Source organism: Nothobranchius furzeri, chromosome 14, assembly GCF_043380555.1.
Source record: "Nothobranchius furzeri strain GRZ-AD chromosome 14, NfurGRZ-RIMD1, whole genome shotgun sequence".
Lineage (NCBI taxonomy): Eukaryota > Metazoa > Chordata > Actinopteri > Cyprinodontiformes > Nothobranchiidae > Nothobranchius > Nothobranchius furzeri.
In genome coordinates, this window is record NC_091754.1 from 10,487,602 (window position 1) to 10,510,327 (window position 22,726).

Genomic DNA, 22,726 nt, shown 5'->3' on the forward strand with positions numbered 1-22,726 from the left:
CTTCACATTAAACATCAGTTGCTATTGGAGATTCTGAAGGCACTAACCAGCATCAATAAGGTCATAAAAACAACAATAATCACAATAATCATGCCATTCACTGACATTTTCAAGGTCATCTGACAATTAGAGACCAAAGCAAAGCAGCAGGTAAAAAGTGATGTGGAGTGCCTGAACGTCAGGTCCAGAGAGAGGTCCTATGTTAAGTGGAGGAGTTACGGGATCGTGGGGTCTTGTTAATGAGAGAGAGGTAAATCAGCAAGCGGATCAAGGCAGCATCTGCAGTGATTGAGACGATGGACCTGTTACAAATAAGCTAAGCCAGAAAGCTCTTAAGTTACCAATCGATCTTCGACCCAACTCTAACCCTCGGTCATGAGTAGGGCTGGGAACGAACCTCACGATACGATTCGTGGTACATGTCTCACGATGCTATATTAGTACGACCTACAACATGTATAACCTTTATTATGCCCTGAAATTATTAAAATACAGTGTCTAACAGTATCAAAGTTAAACACGTTTAAGTGTCTTACAGTTAAAGGCCATGTATACAAAAGTTTGAGTGCCTTACAGTGACACAATTTCTGTGCAACATAGAGCAGTAATAAATTCATTTCTATTAAAATAAAAATATGTTGAGGTTAAGTGTGTAAAATAATGAGCTGCAGGCAGATGCTTCTGCGGTAAAGAAACCATAAAATAATGTTTCTTTCCGCAGACAGCCATGAGTCCTCTGCTTTGTGGGGCGACAGTGGCACAGGAGTTAAGTGTTCACCACTTTATTGGAAGGTTGCAGGTTCAAGCCCCGCTCAGTCTGTCCCTGTTGTTATGTCCTTGGGCAAGACACTTAACCCACCTTGCCTGCTGGTGGTGGTCGGAGGGACCAGTGGCGCCAGTGCTCAGCAGCCTTGCCTCTGTCAATTTCCTCAGGGCAGGTGTAGCTACATCGTAGCTCATCCCCACCAGTGTGTGAATGTGTGAATGACTGATTGTGTTGTAAAGCACCTTGGGGGGTTCCATGACTTTAGAAGGTGCTATATCAAATACAGACCATTTACCATTTTAGCCCTGGTGTATTTGTACGTGGCAGGAGGTGTTAAATGTCTGAGGCATGGTCTGATATTTCTGGGTTCAAGGATGCACATCATAAAGCAAAGCCTGTCATTCTCAACAGTGCTGTTCGGCAAAGAGAATAACGCCTCGTTTATGCTTCTGCATCAGCTCCACAAGGGATAGACATGCATGCAATGGCAGAGAGCCATTTGGGGTCTGCCGCTAAATATCTTCGGCTTTCTTTATATATTTGAGAGCACAACGGTGGTGCTGTTAACGAAAGTGGCGTCCTGACCAAGCTTGCGTTCTCCATCTCAGTCGATGAATGTTTAGAGATTTGGGCTCGACTCTGCCCGTCTGATAATGGCGTTGCGTGTCTTTATACCGACGCAGAAGCATAAATTGTTTCACAGATGTACACGGAGATGGCATGTCAGTCATCCATGCTTTCATTACCTCTGGACTGGACTGAACGCTGCTGCCAGGTTCTTGACAAATACGCACCGACGTAGCCTTATTACCCCTGTCCTGGAACATCTTCACTGGCTCCCTGTCATTTTCTGAGAACAGTTTAAGTTATTGACTTTTGTATTTAAAGCAATCAAAGACCTGGCACCTCCCTATCTCTCAGACCTGCTCACTCCCTATGTACCCATGTGCACGTTAAGGTCGGCTGACCTCCTGCCGCTGTGCAAGCCCCGGATGCAATACAAATCACGGGGTGAACGAGCATTTGAACATGCTACCCCAAAGCTGTAGAACTCGTTACCCATTATAGTTCGGCAGGCTCCATTATTGGCGGTTTTTAAATCTCATTTAAAGACCCATTTCTACGATGTGGCTTTTAGACAGTGACTCGTTTTAGTGTTTTATTGTGTTCTTAGTATTCCTCATGTTTTATCTGCTTTTGATTGGTATTTTTATCTTCTGTTTTAGTTGCTTAGATTGGCTGTGTTTTGGTTTAGCCTGTGCAGCACTTTGGGCAGCTCCCATGCTACGTTTTAAATGTGCTATATAAATAAACTATGGTATGGTATGGTATGGTATGGTATGGTATGGTATGGCATGGTATGGTATGTGTTATCAACGGAGCTTCAGTAGAATTAAAAGGGAGCTTTGCTGAAAAAAGGTTACAGCGGACTGTGCAGGCGAGCTAACAGTTACAGCATTTTCTGTGAATGTTCGTAGCGTACCTTTGTGAGGCTGTTCTTGCACTCTGCATAGTCTTCATCCAGCTTTGTTCCATCCACACAATTACTGCAAAGTGAGTCCAAACTTTAGGACTTGCTGGTGAATCTTTTAATACTTTTATTTCTCCACTGCGTAACTCCGCCATATTGTCCCTAGTATTGTTGTTGGCCAAGTGGTTTTAGATGTTTGTGCATGTCCTCTGGAATTAACACAACATGTTTGCAATAAACAAGTAACCAGTAGGAGGAGTTGACAAAAAAGCAAAACATGCTCGTCATTGTCACGCCATCTCTGGTTTAGACATCTTTCATACAATCACTGCAGTTTTTTTGTCGTGATCTCAAACTTAACCAGTCACTGATCTCTTCTATTGGTGCCACGTTAGATCAAATAGTGTCCTGGGCAGGGCCGGATTATCATTGCAGGGGCCCCTGGGCACAATGTGCTTAGGGCCCCCCTGTCTTCTCTTCTGTCTGTACTAACAAAAATATTGTCAATCTGTGGACAGTGGGGGTGAGTGAGTCTGCTGTAAAAGAGATCCCACTGTCCAACTACAACAGAAAGTAATGCAGAATTATTTAAAAGATTAAATCAGCATGTTTTTTGTTTGTCTCCTGTCTCCTTCCTCATCTTGTCTCCTGTTTCCTTCTTCCTCTTGTCTCCTGTCTTTTTCCTCCTCTTGTCTCCTGTCTCCTTCCTCATCTTGTCTTCTGTCTCCTTCCTAATCTTGTCTCCTTCTTCCTCTTGTCTCCTGTCTCCTTCCTCCTATTGGCTCCTGTCTCCTTCTTCCTCTTGTCTCCTTTCTCCTTCTTCCTCTTGTCTCCTGTCTCCTTCATTGTCTTGTCTCCTGACTCCTTCCTCATCTTGTCTCCTGTCTCCTTCCTCATCTTGTCTCCTGTCTCCTTCCTCCTCTTGTCTCCTGTCTCCTTTTTCCTCTTGTCTCCTGTCTTCTTCTTCATCTTGTCTCCTGTCTCCTTCTTACTCTTGTCTCCAGTTTCCTTCCTCCGCTTGTCTCCTGTCTCCTTCCTCATCTTGTCTCCTGTCTCCTTCTTCCTCTCTTCTCCTGTCTCCTTCCTCGTCTTGACTCTTGGCTCCTTCCTCCTCTTTTCTCCTGTCTCCTTCCTCCCTTTGTCTCCTGTCACCTTCCTCCTCTTGACTCCGGGCTCCTTTGTCCTCTTTTTCCCCTCTTGTTGGCCTCCTCTCTTGCCTTCAGAAAAACTGCTTTCTGGCCTTTCTAATAGTAAATTCATTTACAGTGTCATCAAATTCCAGATTCCTGACAAGCTGAGATTAAATAGCCATCAGTGACAGTGCACTGAGGGGCTGTTGAGTTTGTGTTGTTCTCAGTTCATTTTTTATTCTTGCCATTTGTGAAAATGATCGTTCCCCTTCACAATTTGGTTGAGTTAGAAAAAAATGCAGGGTCACTAATACATTAGGGAAGATGGACTGTAGACTATTTTTTAGCCTGGAAACGATCCTGGTTCTACTTTTATTACATTGTCTATGTGGACTCTGATTATTATTTAGAGCTGAGAGGTGCAGAGCTCTGATTGTTGTGCTCCGGACAGATACGTCCTGAGCACGGTCAAAGTAACATTATCTAAGTGTCGCCACCTCAAAAACTAAGTTAACATGCAATCATTTATGTCGGCTCATATTCTTTTATGCTTTATGTCTTTTTATTTGTTCCTGATGTGTTTTGCTGCTGTGGAGTGGAGCGCATCACCTGTTTTGTCCTCCGTTGACCACCTCACTGACCGCTGTTTTTGTGGTCGGTAGATCATTTTGAACTTTACTTCAAAGGTAATTCATAAGGTGAAAAAAATATGAAGCCAGGTAGCAGTTTTTCTTCAGGACTGAGAGGAGATGCAGGATGATAATAAACAGAGACAGGACAGAAAAATAGTCAAATAAAAACAAGTTTGTTTTTGTATCTGGTGGTTGCAACAAACATACACCAGCGAAGGTAATCACAAGTGAGGAACAGAAAATGAAATAATTTAATGTTTAGAACAGCAGGAACTCTGAGAGGCTGCAGGCGCATCAGTGAGTTTGCAGCCGTTGTGCAGGGGGAGGGGGGAGAGGGCTGAAGCAAGGAACAGTAAAGATGCAAAAACCACCGTTGTTAGAAGGAATGTGTGTTAACTTTGAAAATGTGGGCGCAATTTTTATTACTTGTCAACTTTTTTTCTCCAACGTTAAGACTGCTGCAAAAAAAAAAAAAGACTCTGCTCGCGTGGGCCCCCTTGTGGCTGTGGGCCCCTGGGCCTGTGCCCAGTTTGCCCATATTATAATCCAGCCTTGGTCCTGGGTTTGTAGGGTACAGCCTGAGTTCTCTACTGTGCCCCTAGTGGAATACTCCTGTACTACGTGCAGTGTAGCAGCAAGTATGTGAACAGCCTGCGTCAACGTGAAGTTAAAAAGCAAGTTTATTCCCAGCTTTAGAGGTAGGGCAGGGAGCTCTGACATACGGGAGCATCTCGCAGTAGAGGCAGCTGAGTTGCTTCCAGAATTTAGTCAAAAAGCCTCCTGGATACCTTCTAGGAGAGATGTCCTGCTGGCAGTAGGCTCCCGGGTTGACCAAGGACACACTGGAGGGATTATATCTCTGCGCTGACCAGTGGGCGCCATCGACATATAAATATTGGACAATGGGTTTTCATAGACTCCAATAACACGTTTTTGAAGAAAAATGGGAGGTGGCCACCACTGCCATTTTGACCGTGTCACAGGTTCCGTCAAGCCCAGACAATTCCACAAATGGGAAGAGAGGTGGAGCTGAGGATGGGGCTGTGAGGCTGGGATCAACTGACGACACCCGGTCGAACTAGCTACAAGCTAACCTGAAGCTAACCCAAAGCTAACGCAGAGGTGGGATTTAAGCTAACGGAGGTAGCAACCTAGCTACAACCGGTTAACTGTGCACAACACCAGAGCTTCTGAGACAGAGATACGCCGGGCTGACCGCTGGGTAAAACCGGGTGGAACACAGAGGTCTCCTGAGAGCTCCACAAGCCGGCAGCCGCACAGCAGACAAGCGCCGCTGCTATCTGAGATGCGCAGAGCTGCCGCTGGGGAGAACCAGGTGGAAAGGTTTCCATCCCAGAGCTCCACAAGCCCACGCAGCAGACAGAAGCCTCGATCAGACAGAGATGCGCCGAGCTGCAAGGAGACTCCTTGGATGCGCTATTAGTGCAATTAATGCCACATCAAGTCATTTTGTCCAACAATTGCACAAATAATATCCAAAAAGAAAGCACAAATGCTACAACTAATGGTCTAAGTTGAGAGAATGAAAATGACCGAACAGTTTTCAGGCGAGGCCGAGGCTCAGACTGAGGCCTTTCCACGGCGCTAGCTCTGTGGTCACGTGGGTCTGATGCTCATTAATTGTACAGAATTTTAGGCTTTTAATACACTTAAACAGAAGAGTGAGAATAAAATTCACCCCCCTCAGAGTTGTCATGAGTGTAAACTAGATAATTTAAACCAAAAACATGTTTTGGAACCAGGCTGTAAACTTGTTTATTTCTGCTGTGAAATTGGTATTTTTAACATGGGAGTCAATGAGGACTTGCACAATAAAATAGGATTCATGGATTTACACACCTCGGCTTGCTGTTGTTGGTTTAGCATTCAGGAAAGAGCAGAGTGCATCTCGACAAGTGGAAGCTAACCATTAGCATTAGCAACTCCACCACATGGCAGAACTCTTTCGGCTTCTGTCAGTTGTGAAGATAAAACATCAACATTGCAAAGCTAACAGTCGGTGATAGAGCCACATTGCTGTTAGACAATCAGAGGCGAGGTGTCCAAATATCAGGAAGTAAGACTCTTCCAGCTCACATCTAGTTCCTGAAACAGGAGCGCCAGAGCATTTTTCCCTAAAGAGATCGACTCAGAAGGCATTCATTTATTCTAGAGAGCACTGCAAATGTGTTGAAAAAAACAAATAAACTTGATTGTTAAAAAATGATTTACACAAAGATCTGGAAAGTTGAGAAAAAAAGTTGTAATTATTATTATGTAGGGGCCTTAATTCACACACACACACACACACACACACACACACACACACACACACACACACACACACACAAACACACACACAAACACACACACACACACAAAATTAACATCCGGACAAAACACTTCCCCGTATCTTTAATCTCCTCAACTCTTCCTTCTTCAATAGCAATTTATTCGTAAACACACACACACACACACACACACACACACACACACACACACACACACACACACACACACGTGTGGGAAGATGTCGCCGCGAATGAGGCAACAAGCTTCTGAGCTCAAGGTTACAAGGCAATAAAACAGTTTGGCGTACTTCATGGGAAGACTTTTGTTAAGCCAAGGAACAGCCTGTGCTTCCGATCGGGGGGAATTTGAATTCTGCTTATCCATAGAAATCAGACAGAGGACAAACAAGGTCACATATCCAGTGTTTTCTTACAAAGATAGTGGAGCAGAAAAGAAGATCTGAATGGGCGCCACAGTCTCCTAAAGCGGGGCTCTCGACTACTGAGCCAATTTTCATCACCGGTCACAAACAACAGCATTGTTCTTGAGCGGAGTCCTCAGTTCCCAGGGAGGAACACTGTACCTCCTTAACACTTGGCTCCCCTTTGGAGTGGTCCTTCCTTGTCGCGCGGTAATTACTGTAACTGTCACTTGTTTTGTTCTTTCTCATGGAAGTAAGAAAATGGAAAGTCTTTTCTTTCCCCACAGCTACTCATTCTTTTCCCCAACCCCTAATCGGCCGCCCCGTGTGCACGGCATAAAACTGTGTCCGCTTCAGTTACGACCTCGTTTAGGAATGGGGGGGGTCTCCACAGGGGGCCAGCCCACTGGCATGCCCGTGTGTGTTTGTCTGCAGTAACGTGTGTTTGTGGATGGGTTTTGGGTTGTGTGTAAGGGGCATGACCTGAGAGAGCCTTGTCATTGGGTGGCTGTCGCCCCACCCAAACCAGAGCCCTTCCTCTTAGCCAATATCCCCCCTCCCTGCTTCCAGAAGATCCCCTCACTCACTCAGACACATCTGAATGCTATGCTTCATTAACCCACCCCTGCCTCCCACTGGGAGTCCTAACACCCCCCAGTGTTTTCCTATTTATCCAGTTTATGTTTCCCTCCTTTACTTCCAGTGCAACATGTCGACCCATGGCCAGCGCGGCGAGTGTTGGTGTGTCAACCCCTTCACTGGAGTCCAAATACCAGAGAGTCCGAAAGTCCGAGGGGATCCAAACTGCAACCAGTTCCAGGAGGGGTTCATGGTGATCTCCGCCTCAGACTACTGACTCAGGATTACATCCCACATGCCAACACACCCCCTCTACTCTGTCTAAATGTCAAATTATCAAACTGAAACCAACTTCAAGAATGAGAAAGTAAAATAATTTGATTTTACTATTTGTATTATGTCTGAGTCATCTGTTGATGGTTTATTCCAACTGCAATTTACAAAAAGACTTAAATGGACACACTTTCTTACGTAAGATGACTGAAATGTGTCAATGAAACTAAACCAAAGGGTTAATTTGTGTTTGAACTGATTGTTTTAGCAGATCAAAGCTTTAATGTTTGTTCCCATATATAAATGTTCTTTCTTTGTTGATTTGAAAGCTTTTATTAAACATGGTATTTTCAAACTAGTAAAACCCAAAGAAAGTCTGGATTTTATTTACCTTCTTGATTTAATGCCTTTACCTGGTGGGAGGACCACCCAGGTGGCCGGTCCATCACACATGGAGAGAAATCACACATATATTTATTTTAATGAATTTTATTTAGTGAAATTATTTATTTTTTAAAAGAGGTACTTCAGTGAAAAAACACATTTTACTAAAATGATCGGTCACCCTGAAATTTTCACGAAGGCTGAACATGAAAATAGTCTCCTACACCTATCTCCTGCATTAGCTTCGGATAGAAAACAGATGGTGAAACTCTAAGATTAGAAAATCTTGACATCTCCATCAAAATTTCACATAACATTCACGGACTCACCCATCCTGGCTCATGGCAAGGAAGGCTGTTGTTGGTTTTGCGTTAAGGAAACATCTCGATTTGAAGACGCTAACCGTTAGCATTAGCAACTCCACCACACAGCAGAATTTCTGTTATTTGTGGAGATAAAACATTAACAATGCAAAGCAAATGGAGTCAGCAGTAGAGCTGTGTTGCTATTAGCCAATCAGAAGAGAGATATCCAATTATCAGGAAGTAAGACCTCAAATCCTGTCCTCTGAAGCTTCTTTCTCCTCTGGCTGACTTCTCTGTGCTGAAACAGGTGCATCTGGGCTTTCCCCAGAGTATGACTTATGTTGGGGTTATTAGGAGCGAACAATTCGTAAGCTTTAACTTACTTTTGGATTCTTCAATAAATTCTGTAAATATGGAACTATTTACTGATTTATTAATTAATTAAGATATTCTTAGATATCTTCGGGGCACCACCCTTTAATTAGAAAGGGAAATGAATCCAAAACTCTTATCAGTCTTTCTTGAAGTTCGTAGAATCCTCGGAGCAGAGACTTCTCTTCGACACAACAAAGCTACTGGACACAAAAATCTGAATTTTATAACATTTAATTAACAATTTGTCAAATGAATAAACAGTGGAATAGATGAATAATAACCGTGTGATATGATTGAAGATGGATGTGTTTGCATGTGATGGAGGATGTATGAATGGGGTCCTTTGTTCTCACAAAGGAGTAGTGTGTGTGTGTGTGTGTGTGTGTGTGTGTGTGTGTGTGTGCGTGTGTATGGATTCAAAATGGAGTCTTGAATACAAGATGGCTGACCCCTTTGTCTGGCTAAAGTGTGGGTGGCAACTTGCACTTTAACTTCCAAAGCACTTAGAATCAGTAGTAACTTAACCTTAAATCACTCAAAACATTTCAAAAGATCATGAAACAACACAAAAGATTAATCACAAATTAATATCTTTTAGTTTCAGCCTGGCCATGACAGAAACCATTTTAAGATACCAAACAATGATCAATAAGCAGTTTATTCTTTCAAAATGACCCGACGGACGTGTTTGGGACGAAAGAGGAAAACACGAAGCTACTTTTTAAGCAATAGCGCGGTTTTATTGCTTATTCTGGACTATAGAGTTAACGGAAGAAGAAGGAGAGAGAGAAAGAGATGAGTTGCTGATCACCAGAAGAGCGAGGCGTCCCTCCCTCTTTGATTCGACGGTTCTCCGTGTTTCTCCGCAGCTTTCGGCGTCGTCCGTCGGTTTGATGCTTTCTCCGTTGTTTGGCGTTCACGAGTGTTTCTCCACGGGCTGGACAGAGACAGCAAAGTTTCTTTCTGTGCTGAGTTATAACTTACAGCGTGCTTGATGGAGTTGTTGCTTTCCTCCGCAGTTCTGTGTCCTCAAACATCAGCTGGAGGGGAGCAGAAACGAGCAGATCTGATGGGCTTGCAGTTTAGTTTCCAGCAGTTCCGTGGGCTCAACTTGGCACTTAGAGCTTCCGCGTGCTCAAGTTGTCGGAGCGTTGACAAGCGTGTCCTTACCGCCAGGTATCCTGGGCAAAAAGAACGAGGATTCTTTGTCTCTGCTGAAGATTTATGGTCTTAGTTCGCGGGAAAAGCTCCACGGCTTCCCGCACATGCGCAGAACGTGTTTCTGGTACTAGGCGGTGGCGTCATCACAATGCTTCCGTGTGCAAAGCATCATGGGAAATGAAGTTTCTTGGCGCTGATGTGATTATTTGCTTTTCAGAGCAATTTAAGCACAGTCATTTTGGAGAAAATCACTGCATAGTAATTTCCTCATGAGGTCAGACCCTCAACATTCCCCCTTTTGGTTTCGGGGATCGCGCCCAAAGCTCGATCGTCGGAAGCACAGATGGGTTTGTTCCTCATGAACGTAGGTCGACTTGATTGTCGGAAGCACAGGTGGGTTTGTCCCTTAGGACGTTGGTCTCCTTGGACGCCTTTGTCTTTGGTCTTTGTCTTGGATCCTGGCGCCTTTGGTCTTTGATCCTGGTCAGGCACAAAGAGGATAGGAAACGGGATAGTCCCCAACGCGCATAACGAGAAGAAGCCACTCACGCAAGTGGTACGCAATGATGATGTCGTCCATGCGAGAGGTAGTAGTGTAGAAGGAGGAAGGTCGGTGGGCGGTTAACTCCACGAGGGGACACAAAGGCATCTCACCGCCGGCCATACAGTTCAGTTTATGGAGCACGCGGTGATGTACGAGGTCCATAGTTCGCAAACGCGCATTGACCTATGTGGTCCCAAGATTCCCCCCTTTTTGGTCCAAAGGGTGGATCAGGACAGTCTTTGGGCTAAAACAAGGACCATAAAACTAAGAGGTACTACAATGTGCTGGTGCGTCAGACAGAGTCATTGACAGACTGAGCTGGGCCGGCACATAACCACTAGTTAATATGTGACCAAGTACGAAACAAAAATACAGAAAACCCCCCCCAAAAAAAAAAAAACATATAACACCCAAGAAAATTCATAGCAACCTTGAGGTCTCATAAAATACATTCTTAGGTCATACATTCAGTGTGTAGCTTATAAAGAATGTGACATAATGCAACACTCAGATAAAAAATGTGAGGTAGACTAAAGTGAGAACTACTCTTAGGGTTACAGAATAACAAAGAAAATGTTGCTCACCCCCTTTAGACAGGTGTGGTACATTCGCGCTTGGAGTCTACCCGAACGCGGTCACGAGGCACACCGTAGGTGAGCAAGTGCATCTTATCTTGGAGTTTCTTAACACGCCTGTAGGCGGAATAAGCTATCACGGCCGTGATGAGCCATCCCATCCCCAGGGCGACCAATGTGCAGATTAAGGTGGTATAATCTGTGTCAATGTAGCGTCTTGGGTATCTATTCATGGGCGTCAAAGTAAGTTCACGCGGGTTTGTGTGAACTTAACAAATTTGGTTCCTTCAATCAGTAATTGTTGGTCAATTTCTAAATCGAAGGCAAAGTTATAACCCTGGAAAGCGTCCATGATCTCAATCTCTGAGTCATGCTGTTCGAGGTTGAGGTGATGGAGTGCCAGGTTTCTAGTTCAAAGTGGAAATGCCTACCGTCCTTTCAAATACCAAAGTTCAGCATCGACTTAAACCTATAGATGTGAGGTGTCACAATTATGGGAACATGTAACAGGAAACCGAGTTCTAATTTTCTGCATCAACGTGAATGGGAATTGCACTACCTAGGCTGTACGCTAGGTGGATTTGTGAAAGGTGCACAGTAGAGGGGTAGCAGCTGTCAAGCTAACTTTGAGCAGGTCCAGTGGTACCAAGTACGGGGAAATACGACTTTCAACCAAGCTGTCCAGCGTGGAACTTACTTCCCTGAGCAGGTCCTACATCAAATCTCTCACCACTCGTGTGTACACAATATCCTGAGGTATGGTTTCAGACAAAGTCTTGATTGCACGTAGAGATTCATTAATCAGAGCCTAGTGTAGGTACCAGAGTACTCTGTAAGGTTTTAGTAGGTACATCCTGTTAGCGGTCTAGGAAGGAGTTTCTCTTGGTTAGTGAAAATGACGGCGGGGGGGGGGGCTTGGTTCTTTGTCGGTTAGTACATGTTAGTGGGTTAAACGTGCACTTCCCCCCCTTTCCATTTCCATGCATAGAACTATGTCGAGACTACGTCTACCTCCTGCGGGGAGTCTGGTCTCTGTACCCGCGGGGATGGTTTGACGTAGGGTTTGATTTGGTTTGCATGCACCCATTTGTAGACAGGCTCCTGTCTCGCTTTGGTGATGCGTAACCTGTATGCAACTGGAGAGAGTTTTGCCACGATCTCAAATGGTCCTGACCAGCAGGGCAGGAACTTCTTAGCTTTGCGTGCCGGTTGGGCGAACCGAAAGTAGAATACTTTGTCACCCACCTCGTATTCGCGGCTGGTTGTCTTTTGGTCGTAGTAGGCTTTAGCGCCTTCTACGTTGGTCTCCAGTTTCTTCTGAGCGTGCGCGAACGTAGCTCTGAGGTGTGTTTTCAAGTCTGCCACATACTGATGGGCGGTATAGGCAGTGGCAACACTGACATCCTCTGGGTGATACAGGAGGTGCAGTGGTAGAGTCATCAGTCTGCCGGTCATCATCTCAAAGGGCGTAACCCCAGTGGATCGCTGTGGAGTGGACCGTATGGCCATCAGGACCAGAGGGAGCTTGACGTCCCAGTCCTTCCCAGTGGAGCAGACGTACTTTTTGAGCATAGAGACGACCGTGCGGTTCATCCGTTCGACCTGTCCGGATGACTGTGGGTGATAGGGGAGGTGGAATCTCACTTCCACTCCCAAAAGTTCAAACAGGGACGTCATTACACTGGATGTGAAATGAGTTCCTCGGTCAGAGTCAATGCAGAGTGGAAGTCCCCATCGACTAAAAACGTGGTTAATCAGCAGTACAGCGGTTGTGACGGCTGTATCGTTTGGCGCTGGAAGGCATTCCACCCACTTTGTGAAACTGCAAGTTACAGTTAGCATATATTTGTTTCCTCTTGCCGATTTGGGAACCGGTCCAACCCAGTCGATCTGCAGGTGGGACCAAGGGAAGGTTATTCCCCTGCGTTGCAGTGGTGCTCTAGCAAGCGGCTGGGAGGGTTGAAACTGGGCACAGATGAGGCAGCCTTGGACATAGCTGTGTACGTCCTTGGACATCGACGGCCAATATGCTACTTCTGTCAGTGACGCGAGGGTAGCTTTTGCTCCGCGGTGACCTCCAACCGGAGTGTCGTGGGCGTAGGCAAGCATGACTCCTCTGTGGTCAAGTGGAACAACCCAGCGCGGCGGGCTGTGATCGTCACGCATGTAAACTAACAAATCGTTTTGTAGTTTCAGGTGCGCGAGTTGACGATGCAGGGTTACCAAATCTCGGCTTGCGCCAGTAGGTGGTGACGGTTGTTCAGGCATCGGGCCCTTTTGGAGAAGCTCGCGGATGAGCTTCAGGTCAGGATCTTGTTCCTGCATGGTGACTAGGTCCGCGTCCTGTGGTTTTCTGCCTAGAAACACGGGTACCTCAATGGTCCGAGGTTCGTCTGCCTGGCTAGCATGGCGACGAGTAATCGCGCAGACCTCGTGAACGGCCTTGGGTGGAAGCCACTCGTCTTTGAATTCCCAGCAGGTTCCCTGGTCAGCACCGAGCTTAGCAAGGCGGTCTGCTTCGTCATTACCATCTTTCTCCGGACCTAGGGTCCTGGAGTGACCTTTGACCTTTTTCCAGTAGACCATTATGCCTTTCTCAGTGGTGAGCAGATCACACGCTAGGAATAACTCCGAGTGTTTCACGTCTCTGTTCCTGGCATTTTTCATGTTGTTCTCCTTCCACATGGGGAAGTGAGATATGAAGCTGTGTCTAGCGTAGTTTGAATCTGAGCAAAGGACGATTTGAGTGATGTCCAAGGCTGCCGCCTGCTGGAGGGTTATCAACACTGCAGCAATTTCGGCGTACTGACTAGACTTTTGGCCCAACCGGTAGTGATTTGGTTGCTTAGTGTCACAGTCCACCCAAACGACTCCAACCCCAGCACGGAGCTGGCCTTCGTGAAGATAGGCACATCCGTCAGTGTAAACTTTCGGAAGCCCTTGGCAAACATTCTCATCAAAGTAGCGATGATTGGATGCGGTTGGGTAGACTGCGGCAGGTGTGTCCAGGGGGCCCATGACGGAGTCAGAGTCACAGTGCTGGCAGCCAGCTAGCCCTTGTCCTAGCGCTAGCTTGGTGTTCTGACCATACTTGACCTCAATGTTGTATCCTTGGAGCACCATCATCCACGTCGCAATGCGGCTGTTTGACACTCTTCCTTCGCGCAGACGCTGGCTGTTTAGGAAGGTGACAGGCTGATGACACGTTTCAATGATCACTTTCTGTCCACCGATGTAACTACGAAAGTGTTCGACTGCCCAGACTGTAGAGAGGAGGGCTCTCTCACAGTCTGAGAACTGGAGTTCCACCTTGCTCAGAGGCTTGCTGGCGTATGCCACAATTCTCATGTCCTGGTCGTGTTTCTGCTTCAAAGCAGCGCTCAGGCAGTGAGAGGAGAAAGTCGCCTCTATGTAGAACTCTTTATCCATGTCTGGGTAAGCCAGACAGGGTGCGGATGCCAACTTCTGTTTTAGGAACTGGAAGGAGAGTTCTTGGGGTCTGTCCCACACGAAAGGTGTGTCGTTCCGAAGCAGCTCAGTGAGGGGCCTCGCTGTTTCAGCGTACTCCTCAATGAACTGCCTGGAGTAGTTGCAGACTCCGAGGAAGCTCCTGAGTTCAGTCAGATTAGCTGGGGCTTTGATGTCCTGAATGGCTCTAATGCGTCCCGCTTGGGGCTCGACTCCATTAGGGCCAACCAGCAGTCCAACATACTCCACTTTGGTTCGACACCACTGTCCCTTGAGAATCGCCAATTTAGCTCCGGCGTCAGCGAGCTGTTGCAGCACGTGACGGAGTTCGGCCAGGTGCTCCTCGAAGGTTCGACTCCTCATCAAGATGTCATCGACATATATGAGGTTCCCTCTGGAAGCAGCATCTGACATGGCTTTGTGGAGGAAGATGTTGAACTCGGCAGGTGAGTTAGAGTAGCCAAAGGGGCAGCGAATCCAAGTATATTGGCGATTTCCAAAGGAGAAAGCCAGTTTATACTGGTCCGCCGGCTCAACCTTCATGGTCCAGAAGCCGTTGGCTACGTCAACCGTAGAGAAGAAACGTGCATCTCTGACTCTGGCTAGCTCCTGATCTAAATGGATCATAGGCCACCTGGAGAGAGGTACTTGTTTGTTCAGTGCACGATAGTCTATGGTGAGACGCCATTTCCCAGTCGGTTTCAGAACCGGCCAGATGGGAGAGTTGTAAGTGGAGTTACACTCTCTGATGATGTTTTTCTCCTTCAGCTGATCGAGGATCTCCTGGATCGACTCATAAGCAGCGAGGGGAATCTTGTACTGACGTACAAAAGTAGGAGGGGCATTCGGGTTCGTTGGAATGCGAACCGTATGCAGGTTTGTGAGTCCACAGTCCAGGGAGTCCCTGGATAAGATGGACTGAAACTCATAGAACAGGCTTCTAAGCGCTGCTCTCTGCTCCTCTGACTCCAGCGCATCCGCTTTGTCAAGCTGCTGGCTGACTTCGGCCTCGAAGCCGTCATAAGGTTCAGAGGAGGAGGGTCTCTGGTGTTCCGGGCTTTCAACCGGTGACTCAGAGGGTTGAGTATTTATTGCAAAAACCGTTAGACACTGACCGCTGTCAGTATCTAAGGTTGCACTGCAAATGGGTTCCTTAGGAAGGGCTTCATGTCGCTTGATGGTAATCATTTGTGAAGGGAAAGTACTGAATGTTTCTGCACCAACCTGTCTGTCGTTCAAGAACAACGGAAGTTGTCCGATCACGGGGACTGAAAGTTCAAAGTCATGGAATGAGCTATCTATCAGCATGCCCAAGGGCTTTCCTGCCGGCATGTGGATAGGACTCCGGGTCGGATTTTCGACCAACAAGTAGGCAGAACGATTGTTCAGCTCCAAGAGTGGCGTGCCACAGACGGCTAAGTTGAGCTCCAAGAAGTGTGGTGATGGCTGGAAGAAGGCCTGTGTGCCTGGCAGCTTCTGATGCTTCATCAGAGTCAGACGAACAGGCACTCCTTTGACCTGTGGGGGCAGAACCGTGCTGGCCTCAACCACTGCACGGCAGGCCTGTGGAATGGTCTGACCGGACAGCAAGTGTTCAGGGCCTTCTGAGCGAGGCTCAGAGGATGGTGTGGCTCGGGCCCAAAGGACTTGATTGCAAGTGTCCAGCTGGGCACCGAGTCGAACCAGCAGATCTGCTCCGATGAGTGCAGGTGGATCAAGCTGTGGTATGATGCTGAATGTATGTGTGAGCTGTCTTGCTCCAAGTTGGATAGTCAGAGAGCAGACCTCTGGCGCTTTCAGGAGCCTCTGCGGCCAAGTAGGTGACAAGAGCCGATGGCTACGTGTCACGCTGACCAGCAGGGGGTCCTTCTGACGCAGGTGTTCAAACGTCTGCTGGCTGATGGCTGACTTCTCTGACCAAAGAGCAAGGCGAGCATCTGAGATATGGGTACAGTTGATGGTAAGACCACCAACTATGTGTGGTGCATATGGCTGCAGGCTGACGTTCTTCAGCGAGCAGAGAAAAGATGAATGTGTGCAGAGAGGAGTTCCAGGAGCGGTTTCGTGCCTTTGCAGGCGGACATCGTCTGTGGGAGCCGTAGGGAGGGGCATGACCTTGGAACAAGGGTTTTGCTGCTCACTTATGCTGACTTCAAGAATGGAGGATGGTCGGCTGCTATCCGGGTTCCAGGGCTTAGGTGTGTCCACCTGGGCCCACAGTTGACCCTTCTGGCAGTCGATGAGGGGAGCTAGACGTTCAAGCAGGTCCTGACCAATGAGAAGTGGTTCAGTGTCTAGCTGGCAGACATAAAACGGGTGAACCAGAGTCATGTCTTGGAAGGTGATATCCAGCCACGCCCGGTGAGTGATACACTCCCAGGTCTGGGTGTAGCTGGTGATTTTCAGGTCACAGGGCTCTACCTGGACTGGTTTCCCGAGTGACCGCATGGTGTCAGACAAGCGATGGAACAGTGTGGAGCATATCAGGGTGATTTCTGAGCCAGTATCCAGCAGAGCATCAACCTGTATGCATCCACCTACGTTGGTGCTACAGTACAAACGGCGAGCATGATCATGGTTTGTTAAGTCACCAAGGAACTTCAGAAATTTAGTATCAGGTTTCTCTGGGGGGTAGATTTCAGGAGACTCCTGTGATCTACCAGTAGTGTTCCCCCAGCTGATCAGGTAGGTCCTGGCCACGCTGGGGGGTTGAGCCACGCCTAGTCATGCGGACGTTGGCTCTGGGTCTGGCTTCTTAGAAGACGACTTTGGTGCAAGGGTTTCTTCTGCAGATCTCAGCTGTTCCTTCTGTTTAGCTAGAAACTGCTGAAACATCTCCTGGACGTCGGCTTTGGTCAAGTACTCACCTGCGGACTCGTGTTCGGGACCTACCTGTGGGCGGCGCTCCTTAAACCTTCCACTGTTCCGACCTGCCTGCCGTTGGTTTTGGTTGGGCCACTTCCTGTCTGATTGTCCAGATCTAGGCAGCCAATCAGCACCCCCCTTTCCCTGTTGAGGAGATTGGGACTGCTTTTGCGGTTTAGCAGGTCTAGGCTTAGCAGATTTTGGCTTAGTGGGTGGAGCTTCTGTGCCTTCGAGCTCCAAACGCGGCTCGGTGTCGGGAGCTAGGTGCATGACGCGGTGATGTGCGTCAGGCTTTTGGGGCTTTCCGCCGGCTTCCCAAGCCTGTTGAGCGTATCTCCTAATCTCCTGAGTTGTCAGTTTCTTCATCCGACAATACATTGAGACTTCGGAGCGAACACACTCGTGCAGGTTGTGAATGAACAGGGATCTGAAGGCAGGGTCTTCCTCGAGCCCAGGGCCGTTTCGACCTTGGAAATAAGCACTTTTGAGTCTGCGATAATACTCTCTGGGGGGTTCGTTTCTCCAGTGTTTGATGGAGAAGGCCCCCATTGTAGCTGACGCAGAGTCTGCATACGTGGCGTATTCATCCCTCAACGCTCGGCAGAGCGAGGAGTACCGATCACGAATGTCAGGTGGTAGAGTTTCCATGAAACCGTGCACCGTTCTAGATGTGGTTTTCCAAATTAGCTTGAGCTTTTCCCTTGAAGAGGGTGCTGGAAGATCAAGCAGACAACGTTCTATCTCCCTGAGATAATCGTCGACATTGGATTCATTGGTGTTAGGATCAAAGCGTTCTATGTCTTTAGCTAGCGATTCAATTTGACGTACACGGAGCCCTGACTCACGGTACGGCGCGTCATCCTCTGACTCTGACCCACGGTCTGTCTCAGAAGGCGCTGGATATCGCTGGTGTGCTCTGGGCTCCCAATGTTGACTCCTGGGGCCCAAATCGGGGTTCGGCATGCTGTGGCGGGCTGCTGGCACGTCACGTGGGTGTCCTGGGAGGTCCTCCTCCCGGGGCACGTCTGCGAAGTGCAGCCTGCGTCTTTCAACTGGGGCTTCTGCGTAATACGCTCTGTCCGGGTACGGACTGGCGTATGATGCTTGGTCATGCAGCTGGTTATCGGCATGCCGAATACCGGAGTAGCTAGGATGGGTGGATGGTTGAGGTGCAGCTTGGGCTTGTGCATAACCCCAGCCGGCACCTTGCACCCTTCGTGGACTGGGGGAGCGGTCTAAATAGAGGTGCCGCTCAGCTGGTCGACTTCTCACAGATTGAGAAGGCCGTGAAGATGAGGGTGGTGGTCCAACCTGGGGTTCGAGGGCGAATTGCCCTCGGCCCCTAGATGGTCCTGAATGCCCTAGAGTGTGTGTAGGGAACGGGACCGAAGGTTGGGACAGATGAGCTTCATCTCTCCCCTGCGGCGTGCGTCCGTCCAGAGAATCATGGTGTTTCCCCCCTTCCCACTGTCTGTTGTCATCAGCAGAAGGGGGCGGGGTCTCCTCCCCATCTTCCCCAGAATCGGTGTTGTCTTCCTCCTCGTCATCCTTCTGCCTTCCATTTTGCTGCCTTTCAGCTAGCATGCTCTGGAGCTTCATGATCTCTCGATCATGTTGGAGTTCTCTCTGATAGAGGATCAAGGCTAACTTAGCTAAGTGAACCTGGATTGGTTTTGTACCATCCGGGTTTTCTATTTGATCGATTACAGCTTCTAACTCGACGCTACGCTGTTCTTCAGTGAAATCCCTAGAAGGGTAGTCGGGTTCTCGAGCAACCGCGACCAGTTTGGACAATACTTGTCCAGAAAGTAGGCCAGGTTCATAGTCGTGGGCCGCAGCGCCACCTGGTTGCTGGGAGTTGGTCAGGTCACTACTCTGTCCCTCCATTTTAACAACCGAACCAAAAATAGCCTAGTAGAGCTTCTGCAGATAGCTCAAGGCTGCACCTTTGGCAGCAACTGCTAGCTTTGTAGCAGAAAAACACTAAATTAACCTTTGTGCGCACAGGTTTTAGCGTTTTAAGATTGCACGGAATGCCGTGACTGACGCTTAAAATACTATTCCTTTCAGTATTTTAGCAAAAGCTGGTGCGTTGCCGTAGCAACGTCTTACAACACTTGCAGTGTTAAATATGCTAGTTATTCCTTCAGAATATTAGCAAACAGGGTGTTATCAGTCTTTGAGTGAAGGTTTCAGTTAGTTATAATAGCCACTGTGAGTTAAAGTCGCTAAATTAGCAGTTAATTTTAGCCTAAAAGGGTTAGTCAGAATTACTTACACGCTGCACCTTTAATGAGGAACTGAATTTTAACCTAAAAGGTTAGCCAGAATTAATTACACGTTGCACCTTTAAGGAAAAACTGAATTTTAACCTAAAAGGTTAGCCAGAATTAATTACACGTTGCACCTTTAAAGAAGCACTGAGTTACTGGTGAGAGTTCGATGCAGCTTCCTGCTCAGCGAAATCAGCACCACTCTGTTGCTGGTTCAAGGCTGAACAACGGATTATTTTTAATTCAAGCTCTTTGGATTTATTTGTTTGTTTGTGCCGGATAGAAATCTCTGTGTATCCAAGCCTCACACGGCCGCACCAATAAAATGTTGGGGTTATTAGGAGCGAACAATTCGTAAGCTTTAACTTACTTTTGGATTCTTCAATAAATTCTGTAAATATGGAACTATTTACTGATTTATTAATTAATTAAGATATTCTTAGATATCTTCGGGGCACCACCCTTTAATTAGAAAGGGAAATGAATCCAAAACTCTTATCAGTCTTTCTTGAAGTTCGTAGAATCCTCGGAGCAGAGACTTCTCTTCGACACAACAAAGCTACTGGACACAAAAATCTGAATTTTATAACATTTAATTAACAATTTGTCAAATGAATAAACAGTGGAATAGATGAATAATAACCGTGTGATATGATTGAAGATGGATGTGTTTGCATGTGATGGAGGATGTATGAATGGGGTCCTTTGTTCTCACAAAGGAGTAGTGTGTGTGTGTGTGTGTGTGTGTGTGTGTGTGTGTGCGTGTGTATGGATTCAAAATGGAGTCTTGAATACAAGATGGCTGACCCCTTTGTCTGGCTAAAGTGTGGGTGGCAACTTGCACTTTAACTTCCAAAGCACTTAGAATCAGTAGTAACTTAACCTTAAATCACTCAAAACATTTCAAAAGATCATGAAACAACACAAAAGATTAATCACAAATTAATATCTTTTAGTTTCAGCCTGGCCATGACAGAAACCATTTTAAGATACCAAACAATGATCAATAAGCAGTTTATTCTTTCAAAATGACCCGACGGACGTGTTTGGGACGAAAGAGGAAAACACGAAGCTACTTTTTAAGCAATAGCGCGGTTTTATTGCTTATTCTGGACTATAGAGTTAACGGAAGAAGAAGGAGAGAGAGAAAGAGATGAGTTGCTGATCACCAGAAGAGCGAGGCGTCCCTCCCTCTTTGATTCGACGGTTCTCTGTGTTTCTCCGCAGCTTTCGGCGTCGTCCGTCGGTTTGATGCTTTCTCCGTTGTTTGGCGTTCACGAGTGTTTCTCCACGGGCTGGACAGAGACAGCAAAGTTTCTTTCTGTGCTGAGTTATAACTTACAGCGTGCTTGATGGAGTTGTTGCTTTCCTCCGCAGTTCTGTGTCCTCAAACATCAGCTGGAGGGGAGCAGAAACGAGCAGATCTGATGGGCTTGCAGTTTAGTTTCCAGCAGTTCCGTGGGCTCAACTTGGCACTTAGAGCTTCCGCGTGCTCAAGTTGTCGGAGCGTTGACAAGCGTGTCCTTACCGCCAGGTATCCTGGGCAAAAAGAACGAGGATTCTTTGTCTCTGCTGAAGATTTATGGTCTTAGTTCGCGGGAAAAGCTCCACGGCTTCCCGCACATGCGCAGAACGTGTTTCTGGTACTAGGCGGTGGCGTCATCACAATGCTTCCGTGTGCAAAGCATCATGGGAAATGAAGTTTCTTGGCGCTGATGTGATTATTTGCTTTTCAGAGCAATTTAAGCACAGTCATTTTGGAGAAAATCACTGCATAGTAATTTCCTCATGAGGTCAGACCCTCAACACTTAAAAGGCATTCGTTCCTGTAGATCACCGCAAATGTATTGAAGGAATAATTCTGATCTGAACTGTTACGATCGAGATTCCTCCCATCCAGCATGGGAACGAGGGGTGGGAATCGAAAACCAGTTCCCACCCCTAGTTGCCCCTGTTTCAATTCCTAGGAATCATTTGCCATTCTTGCAAACAATTCTTTTATCAATTCCAGTCTGCGCGCATGATGCCACCACGCACGTTGAGAAACTTACACATTTACTCAGCAGGAAACATGCCGCCTAAGCGGCACAAACGCTCAAAGGTTTGGTTTTACTTTACAAGAAAGATTGACAATGGAGCAACTTGCATTGCTTGCAAAGTAGATATTTCATCAAGAGGAAACACAAATCTGCAAAATCATTTGGACACAAAATATGTGATAACTTAAAGTGGATTAGTGTTTTTAACCTGCTCCAGACTGATGAATTCCTGCCAACACTGCAGGTAACTAATCAACTAACACTGCCTTTCATGTTAGCGTAATTTGCTTTATATACACACCATCCACAAGCAGACTCCAGCGACTAAAGTCCGCCCATTTTGCTAAAGTTGACTCTGGCTTCACAAGAAGCATAAAAGAGAACATTTAGAAAGACCTTTCCAAACAATGCCAGGTACAGACCCGCTTCCGGTCGACAACGACATGGCGCCTGTGTTTGGCTTAGCCGCAGTCACCGGCCACTTCTTCAAACTTTTCTCCACTAACCTCCTCTTTTCCACCTTGCTCCTGTCTGCGATCCTCTTCAGTAGTGTCCCTGCTATCATCTCCTATGATCACCAGACTCTTTTGTCCTTCCGTTCGTTCACGATCGCCCAAGATGCACCGAGGATGTACCTCCCTGTTTGTTTACCTGAGTGGCGCACTGGCCCGGAGCCAAACGACGATCCTAGCCAAGGCGCCTCCAGCGATGCTTATTCGGTCCCGGGAAAATGTCGGAGGAAAAGAGGTAAACGAGCAGGAATCCAGGTGAGAATAAGACTTCTCTTAAAGCGTGGTTTATCTAGTAAACATCGGCGTGATCTTCTAGCTTCTTTTCCTTTGTTTGGCGACTTGAATGACACTTCCGCATTCCTGCCAGGCCACGTTGCGGTGCGGTTTCTCCGTCCAAGTTTTTAAGGTCGGTTTATCCTCATTCCTCAATGGTTTCTCCTCCTGTTCCCTCCATAAGTGGTTTTTATAAACACCGTGGATCTAACCCTGCTAATTTACGTCCACTAACTCCAGCTGTTTCTGTAGTTTCTGATTCCTCCACCTCACTCAGCATGGCTCTATTAAATACCCGCTCTGTTAACAATAAGACCTTCCTGCTCAATGACTTAATTCTCTCTAAAAACCAGGATTTTCTGTTTCTGGGAGAAGTTTGGCAGCAAAC

At 47.0% G+C, this 22,726-nt stretch overlaps 1 protein-coding gene across 1 annotated transcript in view; it reads left to right on the plus strand.

Annotated features, from left to right (window-relative positions):
• igfbp2b (insulin-like growth factor binding protein 2b) overlaps positions 1-7,934 on the plus strand; it is a 65,601-nt gene extending 57,667 nt beyond the window's left edge. Inside the window, exon 4 of the mRNA XM_015941849.3 lies at positions 7,416-7,934. Coding sequence (XP_015797335.1) covers positions 7,416-7,568 — 153 coding nt within the window. The 3' untranslated portion in view covers positions 7,569-7,934. The remainder of the gene's footprint in view (positions 1-7,415) is intronic.
• Positions 7,935-22,726: the final 14,792 nt, after the last annotated feature.